The sequence below is a fragment of the Colias philodice genome, chromosome 16, assembly GCF_061535455.1.
Source record: "Colias philodice isolate Cphi_HAF_F1 chromosome 16, ilColPhil1 Martin Lab GWU primary, whole genome shotgun sequence".
Lineage (NCBI taxonomy): Eukaryota > Metazoa > Arthropoda > Insecta > Lepidoptera > Pieridae > Colias > Colias philodice.
The window spans coordinates 9,075,714-9,096,928 of NC_143101.1; the positions used below are offsets into that span (position 1 = coordinate 9,075,714).

General features: G+C 32.2%; 2 protein-coding genes across 2 annotated transcripts; one reads left to right on the forward strand and one right to left on the reverse strand.

Moving 5' to 3' along the window:
- Window positions 1-54: 54 nt before the first annotated feature.
- Window positions 55-12,298, reverse strand: LOC149481884 (uncharacterized). The gene is made up of 12 exons (XM_089705290.1): window positions 12,208-12,298; window positions 11,719-11,822; window positions 9,076-9,147; window positions 8,418-8,570; window positions 7,467-7,665; window positions 6,498-6,665; window positions 6,026-6,189; window positions 5,597-5,728; window positions 5,086-5,154; window positions 4,434-4,574; window positions 569-660; window positions 55-241 (listed from the first exon to the last, which is right to left on the reverse strand). The coding sequence occupies exons 1-12, from the start codon at window positions 12,296-12,298 to the stop codon at window positions 55-57; spliced, it is 1,572 nt and encodes a 523-aa protein (XP_089561416.1).
- Window positions 12,299-12,854: 556 nt separating this feature from the next.
- eIF3j (eukaryotic translation initiation factor 3 subunit j) lies at window positions 12,855-20,031 on the forward strand. Its single transcript, XM_089705083.1, has 7 exons — window positions 12,855-13,177; window positions 13,253-13,338; window positions 13,470-13,580; window positions 15,223-15,361; window positions 16,811-16,975; window positions 17,659-17,798; window positions 18,683-20,031. The coding sequence occupies exons 1-7, from the start codon at window positions 13,162-13,164 to the stop codon at window positions 18,743-18,745; spliced, it is 720 nt and encodes a 239-aa protein (XP_089561209.1). The 5' UTR covers window positions 12,855-13,161; the 3' UTR covers window positions 18,746-20,031.
- The last annotated feature ends 1,184 nt before the right edge of the window (window positions 20,032-21,215 follow it).

Here is a 21,215-nt window from a genome sequence, read left to right on the forward strand (position 1 = left end):
TTAAAACTAGTTTTATTGTTCCAAACATTTGTTTATATACTGTATGTATACATGTTATAATCTCTTATCAAAATCTTCAAACTCTGGGTAATGATCACCATAATCAACACTAAAGAGAGCTGCACATTCATCTTCACCAACCATAGCATCTCTGCTGACGTGTGAAGGACACAAATCCATTAACTCCAGCAGTGCAAAATCGTTCACCGTTGATACCATGAAAGCTATTTTTATATCAGATCTGGGGAAATATATTTAATATGCAATATCAACTGTTTGTTTAATTCACAGTGAATAGTCAATGAGGTAGTTCATTTTCTTTAAATACGATTAATTGTTTACCAGTAATAGCTCAAAAACGCTGGACGGATTTAAATGGATACAACTTATTTAGGATAACAAAATATGAATTGTTGACTATCAACCTAGGTAGTTCATAATTCTATTATTAACTATCTAGACAGGTAACAATAGATCTTTCACGTACAGACATACAAACTATTCATTACAATTATTTGCATAAATACTAAAGTGAAAATGATGATTCTACTAGGCACTATTTACTTACAGATCATACGAGGAATTTAAAGAATCAAATTGCCTTACACTGTAAGCCAAGTGTTTTGCATCGTATGGCGTTTTCAATTTAAATATACCCAACTGTAAACAATAGTGATGTTGTTATTTGACACTAGTTGTGACTCCTGACGTTGTTTATAGTTTTGCCTATGCCACAGAAAACTTAATAGTAGGTAACTAACGCCCTATGCTTAGACCGATAATATTATTTATTGACTAGGATTCACTAGGATTAATTTTTGATTTAGTTAGGGAAAAATTAGATACATCAACATCCATTATTTTATATTATTCGATAGAAATCAGAATATTATCTAGCTATTTACGCAGGATTGTGTAATACTTAATATATAGACAACTACAATAATTTATCGTTATAAATAAAGTAAGTAATAATTTTACGTCTCGAAAACCGGAAATTTTAACTCGTCTATCTAGACTTTACCTTTATAGTCCGGGATCCATCGCCCATTTTTGCAAGTGGGCTTAGTAGCTTGTCAATCAAAATTTTTTATCCTTGTTACCTCTGTAAGCTACCACAATCGAGAGTTTCGTACATGAAATTATTGGGCAAAATAAAGGTACTCACGAAAAATTAGCTTGATAGTAATCACTTTCAAAAATGGGCGATGTATCCCGGACTATTAAGATTCATTCTTTCAGATAGAGAGATTCAGATAGCTTTTAAGTTGCTTATTTCACAATTGTAATCCTTCCTAAAAATGTTACCTTTTATCCCCTCTGTCCTTATTTTTAACACATTATACACATAACACATGGGGGTAGCCCCATGATGCCCTAAAGCAATATTATTTCCAGCAAATAAAATAAAGTCTCTGGACTATCCTAGACCTATAGGATACTAATTTAAAAAAGAAAAATAAACCATAATATTACATTCCCACACTGGAAATATTACTGCTTTAAGACATCATGGTAACCACCCTGGTATTATACATAATTTTCTTAATCATCCTGTTTTAAAAAAAAGACGGGTTGCACTCCGGGAGTGCCGGCAAAAGTGAAAACTTGATTATTAACGTTGAGCATGTTTGATATTTTGGAATGGTATCCGTCTTACGCTTTTTCGATCAGGTCACGTGTCCTGACGCGAGTTTAAGATTTTATACGCATTACAGAAAAAGTGCTCAACGCCGCTAAAGAAGTTTTCACTTCAAAAACAGTCATACGTTATTTAAAAACACCTTAGATTACAAAATAAAAGACAGATGGAGCGTTGCCGAACTAAACCGAATGATTTATCGTCATTTTCAATAAAGCTATGTGTGCTGTCATTTCGCCGTTGCACTGTACGTACACGGTGCTTCTGTGTGCGTGTAATGTTACCAGATATTGATAAATTTCCCAAATTTTTCCCCGACTACGGAAAAAAGAGGGTTATGTTTTTCGAGTTTAAGTATGTATGTATAATATTTCTTTGACACGCCCTGCAGCATAAACCGTACTGGACCGATTTTGAGTTGTGAGGATTCATTGCAATCATCTGAATTATTATGTTAGTGGCGGTAGTGACGTAGGCTATATACATAAATTAGCAGTCAAGTTTTAACTTTTATTTTAATATAATTTCGGGTTAGTTAATGATATTTTTTTTATAATATTGTAAAAATTCTTTTATTACATACCTGCCTACTAAAGTTATATATGGACAAAATATGTAATTGTATTCAATTTTTAATTAAATAAATTAAGTACATAAAAAAAGTTTCAATATTAACTATAATAATTATATTATTTTTTATTTTTCAAAATATATGAATGCGAATAGCGGTAGTTTTTAGTCGAGAATACGGGACATTTTATTTTCATCATATCCATCATGGAGTTCACATAAATTAAATCGCTAGCGAAAACGACTATGACATTTTTAAGCTTTATAAAAGTAACAAAATAATGTATTATGCTTATTAAAATAATCTAATAATGATCATGAACCTTTAGTGCACTATATAAATAATCACATTCACGATCGAAAAATCCAACAGCATTACCCTGAAGATTCTTTAACCATTTTACCGTTTTACCAATAAAAATGGCAAATTCATTTTCAAAATACTGGCAACATACGTTGAAGTTTTGTATTCCTTCATATCTGTAAAATTATGATTCGTATAAATAAATAAATCAGCTAAATTATCTACAGAAAACCTGTGAATCGATGTTTTATCTTTTTTTTTGTTTTCGCAACAAATTTTACAGCGTTTTATTATCACAAGACATCATTTTTTTACTAAAATTGCAAACCCTTTTTGACGTATTGCATGACACTATATGCGCTATAGCACTGGTGCATCGACGTATTTGCTTTTGATTTCGTATTTTCTTTGACAAGGGCGACGGGCGGTTGTCATGCTCCATCTGTATTTTATTTTGTAATCTAAGAAAAACACTTTCCTATGAGAATACTGAGGCGCTTCTACACTACATTTTATAATCTGTAATAGCTCAAACATACCCCGCCCACACACACACACACGCGCCCACACACCCACACACATACATCTGCACACGTATTATCGGGTCCTTCTGACACAGGTTTTTGTAACCTTACTAGGAGGACCTATCAATTTTCTGTCATTGAAAATTGTGTGTATGAAATAAATATATTTTTCACTTTCATTTTCATACTGACTTAACAATGAAGATTTGATCAAACCCCCACTTACATGAATTACAGCTGATTTGTATTTAATCAACGAATCAATTGCTTTGTACCGCTTGTTAATATCAAGTAAGACCAACACATGAGGGGGTAAATATTCTGGCTCTGGTTTGATATATTCTGCAACTAACTGCAATATAGAGATAAATATTTATGAACAATTAATTTTTAACCAAATGAATCCGCCATAATCATCTGATCTGGTCAAAATGGGCCCTAAATTTCAAATAAAAGAAAAATCATCAAAACCGCGGGACACAACTTGTTTGTAATTTGAAGTGACTTCTAGCGTAAGATTTTAACCATTTCTATAAGAAAAAAGTGACTTTAAATGAGTGAGTTTATAGTTATAGGGCAAATCAATCACAAAATCCATACTCCATACTTTAATATTATAAATGCGAAAGTAACTCTGTCTGTCTGTCTGTTACTCAATCACGCCTTAACTACTGAACCAATTTGCATGAAATTTGGTATAGAGATATTTTGATACCCGAGAAAGGACATAGGCTACTTTTTAGCCCGGGACATAGGACATAGGATATTATGGTTTTATCCCGGAAATCCCACGGGAACGGGAACTATGCGAGTTTTTCTTTGACAACGTGGGCGAAGCCGCGGGCGGATGTCTAGTTATCTATATATTTACATATAATTATAATAAATGACTATGATTAAAAACAAAAGGATAATAAGCGTTAAAAAACAAGATGTATTAACTCATTAGCATTGTTGATAATATCGTTAATTCCACGAAATTTTATCTCTTAAACAAAGTTCATTTGTATTATTGTGAATAAAACAAACACTTTTGTTCTAAGACTATCAATTTCTATAAAAGTGGTATTCATATTATCGTATAAAGACTACTCTTTTCACATCTTATTTTCTATACTAATAATATAAAGCTGAAGAGTTTGTTTGTTTGAATGCGCTAATCTCAAGAACTACTGGTCCGGTTTGAAAAATTCTTTCGGTTTTAGATAGCCCATTTATGGAGGAAAGCTATAGAGTATAGATTTTATATCATCACGCTAAGACCAACAGGAGCGAAGCAATGCGGGTATAACCGCGGGCACAGCCAGTAAGAAATAATGTTATTTCTAGTTTTTTTGAGTTTGAGTTAAAGTTTGATCGTAATATAAAATTACTTTTAAATTACTTATGTTACCTTTGGAAATAAAACGGCTAGACCATTTGCTTTAGCTATGTCGTTGGGAGGAGCGTAAAAACCAGGTACTATCAAGCCGGGTGGTGGAAAATATTCATTTTCGTCCTCTTCAAAACTACTTTCTTCTTCTTCAGACAATTCCTGATTTTAATCGTTTATTTTGTTATTTTTTTCTTAAGATAATATGGCATATTGATAAGACAAAATAGCAAAAAAAAAGCGTGTGCAGTGTAAGAAGTGAAACTTCTTTGGCAAGATTCAAAGATACCAAAATCATCGCCTTACTTCATGACGTGACGGTATTGCCATGACGCGACCTTGGAATTTTACTCTCAACGCGCCTAAAGAAGTTTCACTTAAAAAATCCGGCTATGAGTTTTGATATGCGGAAAAAATTATAAATGCGAAAGTTTGTGACGCTGAATGGATGTATGTATGTTTGTTAATCTTTTTCGAGAAAACTACTTTTCGGATTTTGATGGAACTCGTGTACGTTAGTTTTGAACACCAACTTTACCAACAAAATGTTTATTTAAAATTACGTATGTATGTTTATCGGCCATCTGGTTTCCATAACACAAGCGAAAGCTTAGTATGGGATCAGATCGTGCCGTGTGTGAAAGTCCTGAAATATTTATTTATTTAAACTTACATCAGGTACTACAATATCAACTTCTTCATCATCAGGCTCTTGTTTTAATTCTTCTAGGGCAGTTAAATTCTGGAATTATTATAAAAAAAACAGTATACAGGGTGGAAAGTTTGGGCCCTGGAGGAAAAGTACTTGTTATCTGGAGATTTTAATTTTTAGTTCGATTCCCGGTCTATTCAAGTGAATTTTTGAAGATCGTTAAATGCAGTTCTATTTCTTTTAAAAAAAATGTTGTGTGGTTTTATGAAACCACGGTAAAAGTGAAACTGTTCGAAGGGTTCCGAACACTGCTTTGCGTAGCGCATGTCGCGTGACGGTCGCGATACACGCGACATGCGCTACACAGACCAAAAAGTTTGAGACGATGTAATAAAAGTTTCACTTTAAAAAGAATGTTTCAGCAAAATTTTCTATCTCCAGTATTTAAAGTACTTTCCCTCCTGGGCCTATAGAAAATTATCCCAATATCCAATTATTATGATTATAATGAATAATATATCAATAAACTTACTCCTGCTTTAAGAAGTGCTAACTTCCGATGTTCTTTTTCAAGGCGTCTGGCTTCAAGCGCCTCTGATATCGCCTGTCGAGCCAAACGTTGCATTTCTGATAGACGCCTAGCACGCTTCTCTATAGCTTCTTCCTGTTAATATCATTTTAAATCTTTCTGTATTTTATTTTAAAAAATTAATTTCCAATAATTGTTATGTCTATCAAAGATCGTTTGATTAAAAGAATTTGTAATTAAATTATATCGGCTGGTTTATAGTAGCATTGATGGTCATTATTGTACATTCACAATTACCCTAAACCACCGCTTTATCGAGAAGATTACAGAAAAAGAAACTTTTAAAACCAAAATGATAAAAAGCGAAATGTAATGGAAAAATTAAGTTTACCAGAATATTTGCAACCACGCCTTACGATCACGTCTCGTTACCTTTTTCCTAAGTCTTTCTTCTCTTCTCTTCTGCCACACTTCTTCTTTAGTGGGACTGTATGTCTTATAAATATCAAAAGCAGATCTCTGTGATAATTGTCCATCTATTTTTTTTAAATCGTCCAAGGCTATTACATCTTCATACAGAATTTTTCTTACCACGGCTAAAAACCAGGTTAAAGATAATTATTGGTTATGATTATCTATTCTGTAAGCTGTACAGTGTAACATTAAAAAATGTCAATTGTACGGAGTAATACACGATGAAGAACCACCACACCAACCATAGAAGAAACCCCATTAAAACTTATAATATTAAAACAGAATACATAGATACATAGGTAAAAGTTTTAGCAGGTAATATATAGAAGGCAATAGAAACAATTGCCATTCTTTTACCTTCGCCTTATTTCCATTACGAAAAAAAAGTACCCTAAATTTTGCAAGTTTACCAATTTCATTGATTACATACAAACGAAATGTTTATCAAGGTCCAAAATTCGGAAACATATTGCCAAAGCTGGAGCAGTCGTCAGCATATACATCGACGCTTCGTTTATAGGTGCATCACCTGCGTATAGGACATCTAACGCAGTATCATAATCCAGGACAATTTCTTCACGACCAACCATTATTATATCTGTATTAAGAGGTAGTAGTATACAACTTTTTTATTTATCTTTAAGATTACTTCTTACTTCTTCTTAAATAGGATAACGCTTTAATTGGGTACCCAAAAATTTGTAAATTAGTAATTAGTAATAGCTGATGTAAGATCGTTATTAACATCTCAAAATCTACTCGTCATTTAAATGATCTTAAAAATCATATCAATAAAATATGAACACACTTAAAAATAACGTTTAATTGAGCTGATAATATATGCTGATAATTGACCTCCTTTTTTGAAGTTTATTCAATATTAAACGTTTAAAAAACGGAGTTTAATAATTTTCTTGTTTACCTGTTTATTCTATTTACAGTGAACATGTTCTGACGGTGATTTAATGTATTTACCGCTGCTTTCTGAATTGCGGAAATCGCATTAACGACGTCCTAAGTACTGCCCTTGCTCTTATGGTTATGCTTTAACTTAATTAAGCTTTGGCAAGTTTAAATTATTTACTGTCACCTTTATTTAATTAATTGTCAGTAATTGCGACAATTCGAATAGAATGGTATTAGAAAAAAATCTATTTACAGTCTTGCTTCGACAACAGACTTCAAAAAAGGGGAGGTTTTCAATTATTATTGAAGTGAAACTTCTTCAGGTGCGTTGAGTGTAAAATTTCGCAATATCGTCACGACAGGGAGTAAGGCTTTTTTTTAATTTTGGTATCTATGAATCTTGCCAAAGAAGTTTCACTTCTGACACATGTGCTCTCCACACACGCTCTTTTTTGTTAAAATATAATTATTTCTTTAGTAACTAAGTACTAACTGTTATCATCCCATCGCTCATACAGCTCTGGATGAGCATGTATCGCGTGGGGCCAGTACAGAACAAAGTTCAGCTGTTGCAAGCGGGGAACCATGAGCTCGGCTCGGTGCCGCTTGCGAGCTGCTTGCCGAGCCGCTCGTCGAGCATGTTCGGTGTTCGATTCTTGTAACGCTTCTGACTTACGTTTATTTTGCCACTCCTATACGTGAAGTGGGCATGAGCAAGTGTGCTCTGAATGTGTCTTTGACGTAGAGAATCTTTCGTTGTTGGATTGGTTCAGATTTTTAAATAGCTTAGAAAATAACGGAAATAATTAATTGTAGCAATCGTTTATATTTTTTCTACTACATCGTGTAAATACTAAATTTCTATGATAAAGATTAACTATTATGCTAAAATGTATGATAAATTTTGTTAATTTATTTCTTAGAGCATTTTTTTTTCATTGCTCTTCTCACATAGTTAAGTCCGGAAGAAAAATCAAGTTCTTAAACTTACTAAACTCAATTATTAAAGGATTTATTCTAGATTGTTGTAACAGACAACAGTAGTTTGAAGAACAGTAGTTTAATATTAATATTTTGTAGGTAATCATGTATAGTACGATTCACGAATGATGACCACAAATGGCGGCCGTCTGCGCACGTACACTCATGAAGAAAAGACTTAAGACAAAATAATATTTTAATGTTGGTAAAATAATTTGCGTAATGTTGTAAACGCTGGTTATGCAAGACCAAAAAGTATTTTATTCATGAGTGTACATGCGCAGACGGCCGCCATTTGTGGTCATCTTTCGTGAATCGTACTGTACCCACCAAGTACACGTACCTAAGTACTATATTGTCTTAAAACCAATACACATTTACACCTTTAATCACTATTTTGGGAACTTTCAAATTCTATTCTAGCACATAGTATAATGTTACCCAAATTAATAAAAACCCTTACAATTTCTTCAGGCGAAGATTCGTTTAGCTCAAAAGTTTCTCTCTCGAATAAGAAACCTTCTTGCATTTGTTTATAAAGTTTAATTTCCTTTTTAGCTACTTCCGCGAATTTTATATTGTCTACGCCTCGGAATATCCTTGTTATTTTCTTATTCTGAAAAAAAATAATTAGCTTACAAACGAGGTGATTATAAATTATAATTATGCTTCGAACGGGAATTTCGAAATTTTCAAGCGATTTTTAAATAATGAAGCTAATAATTGAGACACGTGTGTGGATTATTATATTGGATAAAAACTATACAATTATTTGAATTACTTTGCCATAATAATAACTTATAACCTATAGTATAACGTATAACTATACAGTGTGTAATCGATATGTGTGCAGTGTGCACAGGCGATTATTCCGTAAAGTATTGCAGATATCAAAATACTTTAAATTGGTATCAAAGAAGGATATTTCTCGTTATATTTTTAAAAAGTTATTATTGTCATTTTACTCATTAGATAATTACTTTCCATATCATTTTAGTTCTTTTGATACCTGCAATAGTTACAGAATAATCGCCTGCGCACACACCCTGTATAATTATGAATCTTTTTTGATTTTATGACAGGTAATGATATTATGTAACAAAAAAGATGAAAATTCTCACCAAAATAAACAAGAATATAGGTTCGCTTTGATTCCGAAACCTACTTAGCGATTCTATTTCATCCGCCAGCACCTGTAAATATAAAAACACCAGTTATTTATTCATATTCCACTAGTTTTCCGATTTCAAACGGATTTTTGATGTCGATAGGCCCCTCACAATCTAATCTATAATAATATTATAAATCTGAAGAGTTTGTTTGTTTGTTTGTTTGAACGCGCTATTCTCAGGAACTAGGTACTGGACCGATTTAAAAAATTCTATCGGTGTTACATAGCCCATTTATCGAGGAAGGCCAACAGAAGCGGAGCCACGTGGGTGAAACCGCGGAGCGCAGCTAGTATTATACAAAATTCCCGTGTCACAATGTTAGTTACCATACCTACTCCTCCAAAACGGACTGATTCTCATGAAATTTTCTGTGCATATCGGGTAGATCTGAGAATTGGCCAACATCTATTTTTTATACCACTGATAGTAGGTAAGGCAGAACAACGTTTGCCGGGACAGTTAAGTAGTTTTTTTCATAAAATGTTATTTTGGCAGATTTTGCTCATACTTACGTATAACATAAAAGTCTGTTTGCATAGGTAATTCTGAAGATGTCATAAAATTGTATCTATTCATATACAAGCGCGGATCCAGGGGGGGGGTCACGGGGTCATGACCCCCCCCTGGGCTAGGTCCACGACCTAAGTGGACCACTAATTTAATATTAACTTTTTTAAATTAACAAATTAATAATGTTAATTTTTTAAAATGTTAATTTTTTAAATTAACAAATTAACTGTTCAACATGATGTTTTTATTGAATTTTGAGACAAAAGTAATATAGAACAATGAAATCAATTACAAACGGTAACGGAAGAGAATATAACAAAAATTATAGAAAAAGTTTATTAGGGTCGACCTGTGGTCGTAATTTAAGGACAAAAAACAGGTTTTTCGATTTTTTAAAAAATCTATAACTGCGGAATAAAGTGTAATGGTAAAGTTGTATGTAATTATTTTTTTTTTCTACAACTTTTGCTGTTACACTTTTCACACAAAACCTCAAATATCGAAATATCCCAGTTCGTGGATAAGAAATAAAATAGCAAAATTTTTTTTAAATGAACAATAGAAAATACAGTCAAATTACAACAAAAAATCGGCCAAATGCGCGTCGGACTCGCACACCGAGGACTCCGAGCAAACATATTTTTTCATTATGTTGTAACTTACAATTTTGTTTAAAGGATATTTTCTTTATCTGTGCTTGTAAGTGCTTAAGTCGTTGCTTTTAACCAAATTTCAAGACTGTGTTCACGGGAAGTACCTTGTAGGTTTTGATTGATGATTCCCTTGCAAGTATAGTTGCGAATTACAGAATATTATAAAGCTGAAGAGTTTGTTTGTTTGTTTGTTTGAACGCGCTAATCTCGGGAACTACTGGTCCGATTTGAAAAATTCTTTCAGTGTTAGATATCTCATTTATCGAGGAAGGCTATAGGCTATATACCATCACGCTACGACCAACAGGAGAGGAGCCACGGGGGTGAAACCGTGCGGAGCGGCTAGTTACAGAATATGCGGCTCTAATTGCTTTTTCTTTAGATTGCGTTGACATAGAATTTGAATTAAATAACAGATTTAAGTTATTATAGACCTGAGTTCTGATGTGAATATCAAATAAATACATGTAGACGTTCATGAGTAAAGGGATTGTTACATTAAAATGATTTAAAAAATATATTTTTATTTAATTTAATTATTAAATAATTAGGGTTTTCGCAGTTATTACTACATCTGTGCTATAACACGATACTTTTTACTCAATTTCAAGACTGTGTTTATGGGACAGGGTGCTCCCTGCAGGTATTGATTCCCTTGCTAATGTCGAAATCCTACGGTCTACGGTCCCTTGATGCTGTGAAAAATTCAAACGTTTTAGCCAACGCAATCAAAAGATGCAGCTGTAAATGCTGAAATTTTTCGCAAAATTCGACACTCCCTAAGAAATCAAAACCTACAGGGTAGTTCCCGAGTACACAGAGTCATGAATTTTAGTACAATCAAACGTCTTATAACGCAGACTAGCTTACCTAGCTTACCTAGCTGTGAAAAAATCAAACTTATAACTTATAAGCCAACGCAATCAAAAGATACAGCCGTTTATGCTGTAAATTATCGCAAATTTCGACATTATCGCAAGGGAATCAAAATCTATAGGTATTGTGCTACTTGTGTCAGCACAGATAGAGGAAAAATTGCTAAAACATAGTACATTTCATGCTTAACAACATTCGCAAGTGTTGCCAGGAATCAAAACCTACAGGGTATAACTTCCCGTGAACACAGAATCTTGATATTTAATCTTTATTTAATAGAAACTTACGTCTTATAGCACAGATAAAGGAAAAATTGCAAAAAGCATAAATTTAATATTAAAACATATAAAAATGTTTGTACGGAACTCTTGGTTCGCGAATCCGACTCGAACTTGACCAATTTTTTTTTTAAATCTACGTATCAATTAAATTACCAAAATATAGCTTTTGAAAATTTCCCACGTCTATGTGACCCCCCCCTGGCACTAAGGCTGAATCCGCCCTTGTTCATATATAATAATATTTAAAGTAACATTAATATTTAAATACGAACCCTTAATAACACCATTTTTCCGTCGCTCCAATCTAATTTAATACGCACAAAGAGACGATCAAGGGCCGTACAGGCACCGCTAAATGAACAAAATACCTCTGCACCTATAAAATACATGAAAATTTTCCCTTCTTTATTCTGTTTGTGAATATATTGTTATTGAAAATTGGTTAATTTAAATAACTGTTGCACTTGCATGCATGCCTTGCCTGTTTTAGATGAAATTTTCAAATTTGGAATGTACCTAGGTAATATAAAAAAAATGTTTTTTTTTTTTATATTAGGTACCTATAAGTAGTAGGTAAGTACAATACAATTAAGTATTATCATGGACTAATAGAATATATTCTATTAGTCCATGGTATTATTAACCTAACTCTTTTTCAAACTTTTTTCTAAAAGGGTTGAAAATATGAAATAAAGCATTTGTTTTTTCGTGGTTTGGTTGAGGTGATAGTTTCGTGATTTTAGAAGATAATAAGTACTTACATACAATAGTGTCCAAATTATGATCAAGAATGTAATTAAATTCCTTTTCATTATTTATGTCTATGAATAATTCTTGCTTCTTCTTCGTCATATTTTTTTTATAATATTATATTGGTAGGATGAGGAAAGACTATAATTCTCATGTTAAATTTTTATTCAAATAATAATTCCACATGGTCATGAACCGTAACTTATTTTTTTCTATTATTTCAATTTATTTTTGTGATATTTGAAAGAATTCAGTAATTTGCTATTTAGTTTTAATATAATATGAACAAACAATTATTATTGGAAGAAAGTATAGTAATTGTAAGAAAAAAAATATTTCAATTAACAACTTTGCTGTAATAAGTAATTAAAACAGCGCCATCTTATTATCTTCATCCGAAGCAGTACTATGGTAGTGTGATGGTAGGTATACTAAAAACAAAGTAATACACGTTCAAACCCAGAAGATGGCATGCATTGTGAGATTAAATTACAATATCAATTATTTAAATTAAATCATCAATTATACATGCTCTATTTTTCTTTCAGTAATTTTTTTAATAATCAAAAACTATAAATTATTTACCTATTGTGTTTTTTTAGTAAGGTAACATTCACAGAAAGTCATAGAACACTGAACAGTCCTGTCAAACCGCCATATTGAAAATTTTAGTGATTCGGAAATTATCGTTTGCGATGGAGTCATATTTTTGGATAAAAAATATTGATAGTAACACTGTTGAGAATTATTCGAAATTATGTCATTTTCCTGTCGTTTCTCAATCCGGTCGTGTACATTGCAGAAAACTTTCGATCGTTTGACGAAATTCGCTTGAGAATTATTGTCGCAAGGAAACAAGTCGATTCGGGAGACATCTTGTGAGTGAGGCGCAAGTTGCCTGTCTGATTTTGTCTTTCACGTGAAAAGCAAGCAAAATTAGTGCGGTGCTAAAAAAGTCCGTAATCATGGACGTATCGTGGGGTGCGTATAATTTCATATTAGGGTAACCGTATTATTTATAAAGTGGAAGTGTTATGTATATAATGTTTTTTTCAGACGCAGATAATTTTGAGCCCAAACTTCCGACCACGTTGGCAACTTCCAATAGATGGGAGGGTGAGGACGAAGAAGAAAACGTCAAGGTAACGAAATGAGCTGCCAAATTGTGCTTTACTTGCATTGAATTTATATTCTGAGCCAAATTATATTTCTCAAAGTTTTACACATAACCTCAATTGATTGCGTATGTGTTGACGTCAGCTTATTTTAATAGGAAAGTTGGGAGGACGAGGAAGAAGAGAAAAAAGATGAGGAGAAAAAAGACGTGCCACCACCAGCCGCAAAGCCTAAAAAGAAAATCCAGGATAAAATAGCTGAAAAAGAGGTATGTATTGATCCTTATCGTAAATAATGACCTTTTGTTTTGTGATAAGCATTTGTTAAATACATCTGAATGTCAGTATAGCATAAGGTGCACCTGATATTCAATTTCTTGTTATTATTTTAATCCTTATTCATAAACTTACGCAGGTGTTTGCCTTCAGCATTATCTAACATTTTTAAACAAGTTCTATTGAAGGTTCTAGCACATTAATATGTAATTGATAAACATACTGCTGTTATGAAATATGAACTAAAAGTGTACATATTTTTATTCCATATCCTAATTAATACTGTATTACTTTTTCCTCTGCTTAATTGAAGAAAATATTTGGTAATTTCAAAATTAATTCTCAATAAATAAATTCAATATGTTAATGACTTTCTGTAATTAATTACTATTACATGTATTTCACACCTTTCATAATATTCTTATCAAAATATGTTACAATAATTATTACACAAGTACAACTCAATGGATCAATCATAATATTTTATACCTATATTACTTAGGTACTGCCATTTATTTTCCAACATGGATAAGAAATATTGACTAATACTAATAAAATGTGAAATTTCACAGTTCAATTTCATATTATAAAATTTCATATTATACATTTCACAGTTTAATTTCATATTATATAAGTATAAAATTATAGATTTTTCTTTCTACTAGAGATATGGTTTAAAATTAAGAACTGATATTTATATCCATATCATGCATGCTATAAGTCTGTTATGAGTACAATATAAATAATTAAACATTATTATGAAAACCTACAGTTTACTAAATGTTTATCTAGTAAGTTGGTAGACTGCAGACTGTGGTCCACCATATGATTTTATCTGTCCTATACTAACGAAGCACTTATATCAAATCTTAAATAATAACCAGCAACCTTTACACATCATGTTCATTTGTAAATTGTTTATTATTTATAAATGATAATTTGTTATGTAAATATCATTGATATACCTAACTATCACTAATTAGAAAATACATTAGGTTGGTAAATAAAACTCTGAATTTGATATTTTTGGTTTTATGGCATTTAAAAGCTTTATAAATATAAAGATTTGTAGAGTAAGAAAGAAGAAAACAAATAGTTAGTAACATTCAAACATTTGCAGCTTCTCGAATGCGAGAAGGGGAATCTACGCCAAATCGCTTGAACGCCAAATCTACTTAAACAAGTAGCAGAAGTGACGAAGTAGTTAGCTACAATCAAACTACGTTTGCAGCGTCTCTTAAAACTACTTAAATATCTAGTAGTAGTAATAATCAAGTTCATAGTTAGTTAACATTGAAACATTTGAAGCGTCTCAAACGCGAGAAGGCGGAGCGCTTAACCTTCGACAATATTTAATCAAGCATATAAACATTTAGTAGTAACTAGCTTTCCGCCCGCGGCTTCGCCCGCTTTGTCTAAAACATAGTAAATTATATACTAAAACCTTCCTCTTGAATCATTCTATCTATTAAAAAAACCGCATTAAAATCCGTTGCGTAGTTTTAAAGATTTAAGCATACATAGGGATTAGGGACAGAGAAAGCGACTTTGTTTTATACTATGTAGTGATAGTAGTAACCAAGTAGTTAGTTAACAAGAAGTAATTTAGTAACATTGAATTTGTAACGTTTGCAGCGTCTCGAGCGCGAGAAGGCGGAGCGTTTGGCCGCCGAAAAGGAAGAAGAAATGACGCCGGAAGAAAAACTGGCTGAGAAGCTGCGCCGACAGAGGTTGCAGGAGGAGTCCGATCTACGGCTCGCTATGGAAACATTTGGTAGGTTTTTTTTAAATATGTTGGTTATATATAGGTTTGTATGTTATATTATTAGTTGCTGGTAGTAATTTATTACTGTAAACTGTGTGGTTTGTGTAAAAAAGTCAGTTTGTATTCTATAAAAACTTTAAGAATTGGTTTAGCATGTAAATAAATTTGTATGTAACTTTCTAATGGAAAGTCTAAATGAATTGGTTGCATTATTTGAGTTAAATGGTAACAAAAAAAATGTTACCCCTCAATAACATTACAAAGTTATATCCTACTTACTAATATTATAAATGCGAAAGTGTGTGATGCTACGGCCACACTACCTTACCGTCTACCAGGCTGTTACCGCAATAATTATGGCATTAAATTACCGTCTAAATTACTGCATGAACTGGTGAGGTTACACTACAGTTTACCTAGATATGTCGGTAATTATTGGCATTTATCGCAGCAAAAAAATATTAGTTAATAATTAATATATAATATGGTTTCTGTAATAATTCATCAAGGATTCTTTCTTTTTAAAAAGGATTTTTTCTTTTTCAAATCATCTATTGTACTTGGAAATGATAAATTTTGTTTGATCCGACGCCACGCATCATTGTGTACACTGCGATGTTTATAGTTCTTCTGTTGGATATCCCCAAGATCCCAAAGAGAAGAATTCCAAAAATTTGCGCCATCGAGCGCTTTTTCATTTGACCACTCCATGTCGGTCGATACGTGCGTCGCCGGTGAGCTCATATTGCACACTGGACAAACGGTAGTGTGGCCGCATACGCAATAATTACGGCGGTAATCTTCTTTGATGTGCGAAAGCATACCGCCGCCGGAGCTATTGCCTACCGCCATTTGTCATATTGATTGGCATTGTAGAATTATGGCCATAAGTCGTGGTTACACCTAGGTGTTGTTAAAGTTGTGGCAATAATTATTGGCATTTCACGGTAGTGTGGCCGTAGTATGAGGATGTATGTATATTGTATACATATGTTTGTTACTCTTGCAGGAAAAAACTGCTGGATAGATTTGGATGAAACTTTACAGTGTTAAAAATGTACATCAGAGTAGGTATACATGAATTAAAGAAATGCTTGATTTTGTGCGGATTGCCAAACCCGTGAAGTTCAAGTAACGTTACGATTACTCAATTGTTTTTATTTAAGCGCAAATCAGGAAACTAGGATTCATATTTATGTATAAAGATTGGCTAGATAACTATGACACTTAAACATCATATCTATACTAATATTATAAAGCTGAAGAGTTTGTTTGTTTTAACGCGCTAATCTCGGGAAATATTGGTCTGATTTGAAAAATTTTTTCGGTTTCGGTCCCATTTATCGCGGAAGGCTATATATCATCACGCTGAGACCAACACGAGCGGATCACTGCGTGTAAAACCGCGGAACACAGCTAGTTTAAATACAATAATTGACCACATTTTTTAACTTTCAGGCGTATCAGATGTAGGCGGTGGCAAGTTGGACAGCTTCCACCCGACAAACAAAGCAGAGTTTGCAGACTTCTGCGAGCTGCTCTGCAAGAAGATCAACTATTACAAGGCAAAGGACGAGTTCCCGGGCTTTGTGGACGACCTCGTCAAGAATATTGTTGTTCAAAGTTGGTGTTTTGTTGTTTTTTAGTTGTTTAAAGATAAAATATTGTATTATACAAATATATACTTAATGTAAAGCTGAAGATGTTTTGGTTGGTTTACAGTAGAAACTCATGTATTTTGTATAGTTTTTCGTTTTGCACGAAATAACGTAAGAATCAAATTTCAAAAATTGGCTTGAGCAATTGTAAATATAGGCTATTTTTCACTTTCATCAACATTATATTTGTTACACTGACTGATTTAAATGATATCTATACTTATAATGTTATAAAGCTGAAAAGTTTGTTTGAACGCGCTAATCTCAAGAACTACTGGTTCGATTTGAAAAATAATTTCGATGTTAGATAGCTCATTTATCGAATAGGGCTATATATCGTCACGTTAAGACCAAGAGAAGCGGAGTACTCCTGGTAAAACCGCGAGGCACAGCTAGTATATTATAAAATAAAACTTTTGTGTCACAATTTAAGTTACCCTAATCCTCCGAATTAGCTGAACCAAAATTAACCATTTCTCATGAAATGTTGTTTGCCAGTACATCTTAGAATCGACCTATATTTATTTTTCATATTTCATGTGCGTGAAAGTGATAAGAGTAAAGTAAAAAATGTTGTCATACTAATACCTATAGTAAACTCAAAAAACTTATTGAAATATTTACTAAAATGCATAATTCACATTACAGTGGCCTCGGCAGACATAAAAAGGATAAAAATGACAGTAGACAATCTATACATTGAGAAACAGAAAGCAGAGAAGAACGATAAGTCAAAGAAGCCAAACAAAGGCAAGGGCAAGGCGAAATTAAAAGTTGAAGGAGATAATGTGAGTATATTTAATAACTAGATCAGATTTCCGCCCGCGGCTTCGCCCGCGTTTTCAAAGGAAAGCCCGCATAGTTCCCGTTCCCGTGGGATTTCCGGGATAAAACCTATCCTATGTGTTATTCTGATGTATAAGCTATATTGTGGTAAAGTTTCATTCAAATCCATTCAGTAGTTTTTACGTGAAAGAGTAACAAACATCCATACATCCATACTTACAAACTTTCGCCTTTATAATAGTATTAAGAAAGATTATTTATTGATCTAACTATTAAACTTCTGCCCGTGGCTTTAAAGAAAAACCAGCATTGTTCCCGTTCCTATGGGATTTCCGGGATTAAAAGTATGTCTTATTCTGGTCTTCAGCTAACTACATACCAAATTTCATTGTAATTGGTTCAGTAGTTTTCACGTGAAAGAATAACATACAGCCATCCTCACAAAATTTCGCGTTTATAATATTTTAGTAGGATTTAATGTTATTACACCAATTAAAATTAAGATATGAAAAGAATATGTTATAAATGTATGTTATGTTATATTTTATAGCTAGTTTTTCATATTTTTAAAGATTTTATCATATATTGGGACGGACAGACAGCGACAGCGACTTTGTGGTATAATCTTAATATATATAAATCTTGTGCCACAATGTTTGTCCTCAATGGACTCCTAAACCACTTAACCGATTATAATAAAATTCGCACACCATGTGCAGTTCGATCCAACTTAAGAGATAGGATAGTTTAAACATGTAGGTACCACGGGCGAAGCCGGGGCGGACTGCTAGTATAATAATATACAGGTGTTGAGAAAGATGATAATAAATATATTATTATGTTGTTAATAATAATGCTTGTTATTAATAAAACATTTCTATTCCAGGCCCATCTCAACCAGTACGATGCGTATGGCAACTTTGACGACGATTTCGACGACTTCATGTGATCATCTCTCACACAAACACACACACACACGCCTGCTCTATGACAAACATACATACATAATTATATGCAAATCAAGAAGCTTATATCGAATACACTGGAGATTGCACTATGACCATTAACTTGTAACAAGAAAATATGACGTTGAATGACGCCTGTATGTTTTTTTATCCCTTTCACACCTAACTTGGCAAGTTGGTGTGAAAGGGATAAAAAAACATATATAAGATTTCTTGTTACAATTTAATAGTCATAGTGCAATCTCCAGTCTATTAGATATAAGATTCTTGATGCAAATAAATATAATTATATACAAATATATATAGTTGGCTGGTCCGCAATGTGTTATGTTTGTTGAAGGGCTCTGTGACAGTTATGAGTTAAATATATTCTTTAATTTCACTTTTAACAGGGGATTTTGGTAGAAAAGTATAATGTTTTGTAAATTTGCTTAGATTAATGAAGTTTTGGAGTGCTACAGATACAGACATGCGAATTTAGTGTTAATATCTGGAGTGAGTATACATAATAACATATATTACGATCGGTATGTATGTGCTTTTATATTCGTGCCTAATTTACGATTTAATTCATTAATTTATTTAATCTAATGTTTTCACTCTCACTGTCAAGTTATTAGTCCTAAGTTTTTTTTTTTGTTAAAATGTTAAAATTACAAAAAAACATCGATCACATGCGAGTCTCGTGACAATAAGACTTCCGTAAAGCGAAAGAACAAATGCAAAAATATGGTCACCCATCCATTCAATGACCGCGCTAACCGTTGCTTAACTTTGAATTTATATTATTTGCCGTTTTTGCAAAAGGAAAATATCTTATCTATGAAAATTTTATTTGTCTATCTCGATTCTTAATTTAAAAAATATGAAATGTGCAGATCTAACTGCTTCATCATTCTGTCATTAACCTATTGTTATCTCTTTCACTCTAAGCGTTTTTTGCATATGCAAGAGCGAGACAAATAGATAGTTTGTAGTTGTTTAAAATAAGCTTTCACAAAAAAATGTATGTAATGTCATAGAGCAGGCGTAAAAAGGTAATATAAGTGGAAATTGAATTTTAATAAAATCCATATTCATAGAATAATGTACGTTAAAACGAGAATACATTTTTTTTAAGTTATGCTTAGCAAGTTATTTTAGCGTGAAATAAAATTAAAATTCAATTTTCTGGCTCATTGGATTGCTGCATATGTATATCATATTATTTTGTAATATACTGTCGAGTCGATGTTATGTTATATAGATAATAAATTTTTTATTGTGATAATTTTTTGTGTTATTTTTTCTCATAGCATGCACTAAAATTTTTTTTTTTAATCTGTCAAAGATAATATTTTGAAACAAATTCAACTATCTTGAAATTTATTTGTTACCAAGTAATAAATTTGTAGTTTTGTTATTGTAAAGAAAATAATAGTTATGTATTGATAAAACAATAGACAACTGATAAAAATTAAAGCTCTGCGCTCCAACAAAGTTGAAACCACACATGTTAATTTCATTATTCACTACTAACTTAAAAACTATTAAAAATTTCATTTATTCACTCGGGAGTATTGTAAAAATAACTAAATAGTAAACACCTACTTATATTAGGTAAATTTGAAACGAAAGGCTAAACTTCTAAACTGATTTTGATAAAACTTGCTCTATTTAGGGAGATAAAGATCAATAAAACGTAGACGTGTACATAAGGGACATAATTGAGTCATGTCTTATATTTAAAATGAAACACTTGATTTTTATATGATAAATTTTAAAGAAATTTATATGATAACAAGCTCATTATGTTACAAAGTTAAACCAAATTCAATTCAATTGAAGGTATGTATTTTCATTATTATTGAAAAGAGACGTTTTTTTTTTAATAATCAGACAAAAGTATTTCTTGCACATTTTGTAACAAACAATGTAAGTACAAATAAATATGAAATATAGAAAACTTCATTTTTTATGATAATACACGGCTACTAAAACATTTCCAAATAGTACTGAGCATTGCAGCCATAAAAATCAACCCACACGAAAATGTCTCAAATTATCAACAACAACACTACAAAAACCTTGAAAAACCACATGCAAACATTATTGACGTTCTTACAATGAATAGAAATATCAAATAAGTTTCAAAATTCATTAAAAGTAAATATTGACACCTACACATAGTACCTACTAGTTCTTATTAGCAGAATCATGTGAATTGATCTCAGATTGCAGAAATGGTGCAATGAATTTAGAAACAGCTGACATCACTATACTTCATGCTATGTGCTTACGAAATATACTTGTATGTACCTTTCTAGACAAAGTCACTTTAGTATTTGAGAATCCACGCTTAATGCAAATAATATTACCTAATAATTCAATAAGCAGATGATATTCCAAATGCCAGTCTGCCTATTTGTACCTACGACTAAACTACAGACACCGATTTGGACGTAAATAGAAAAA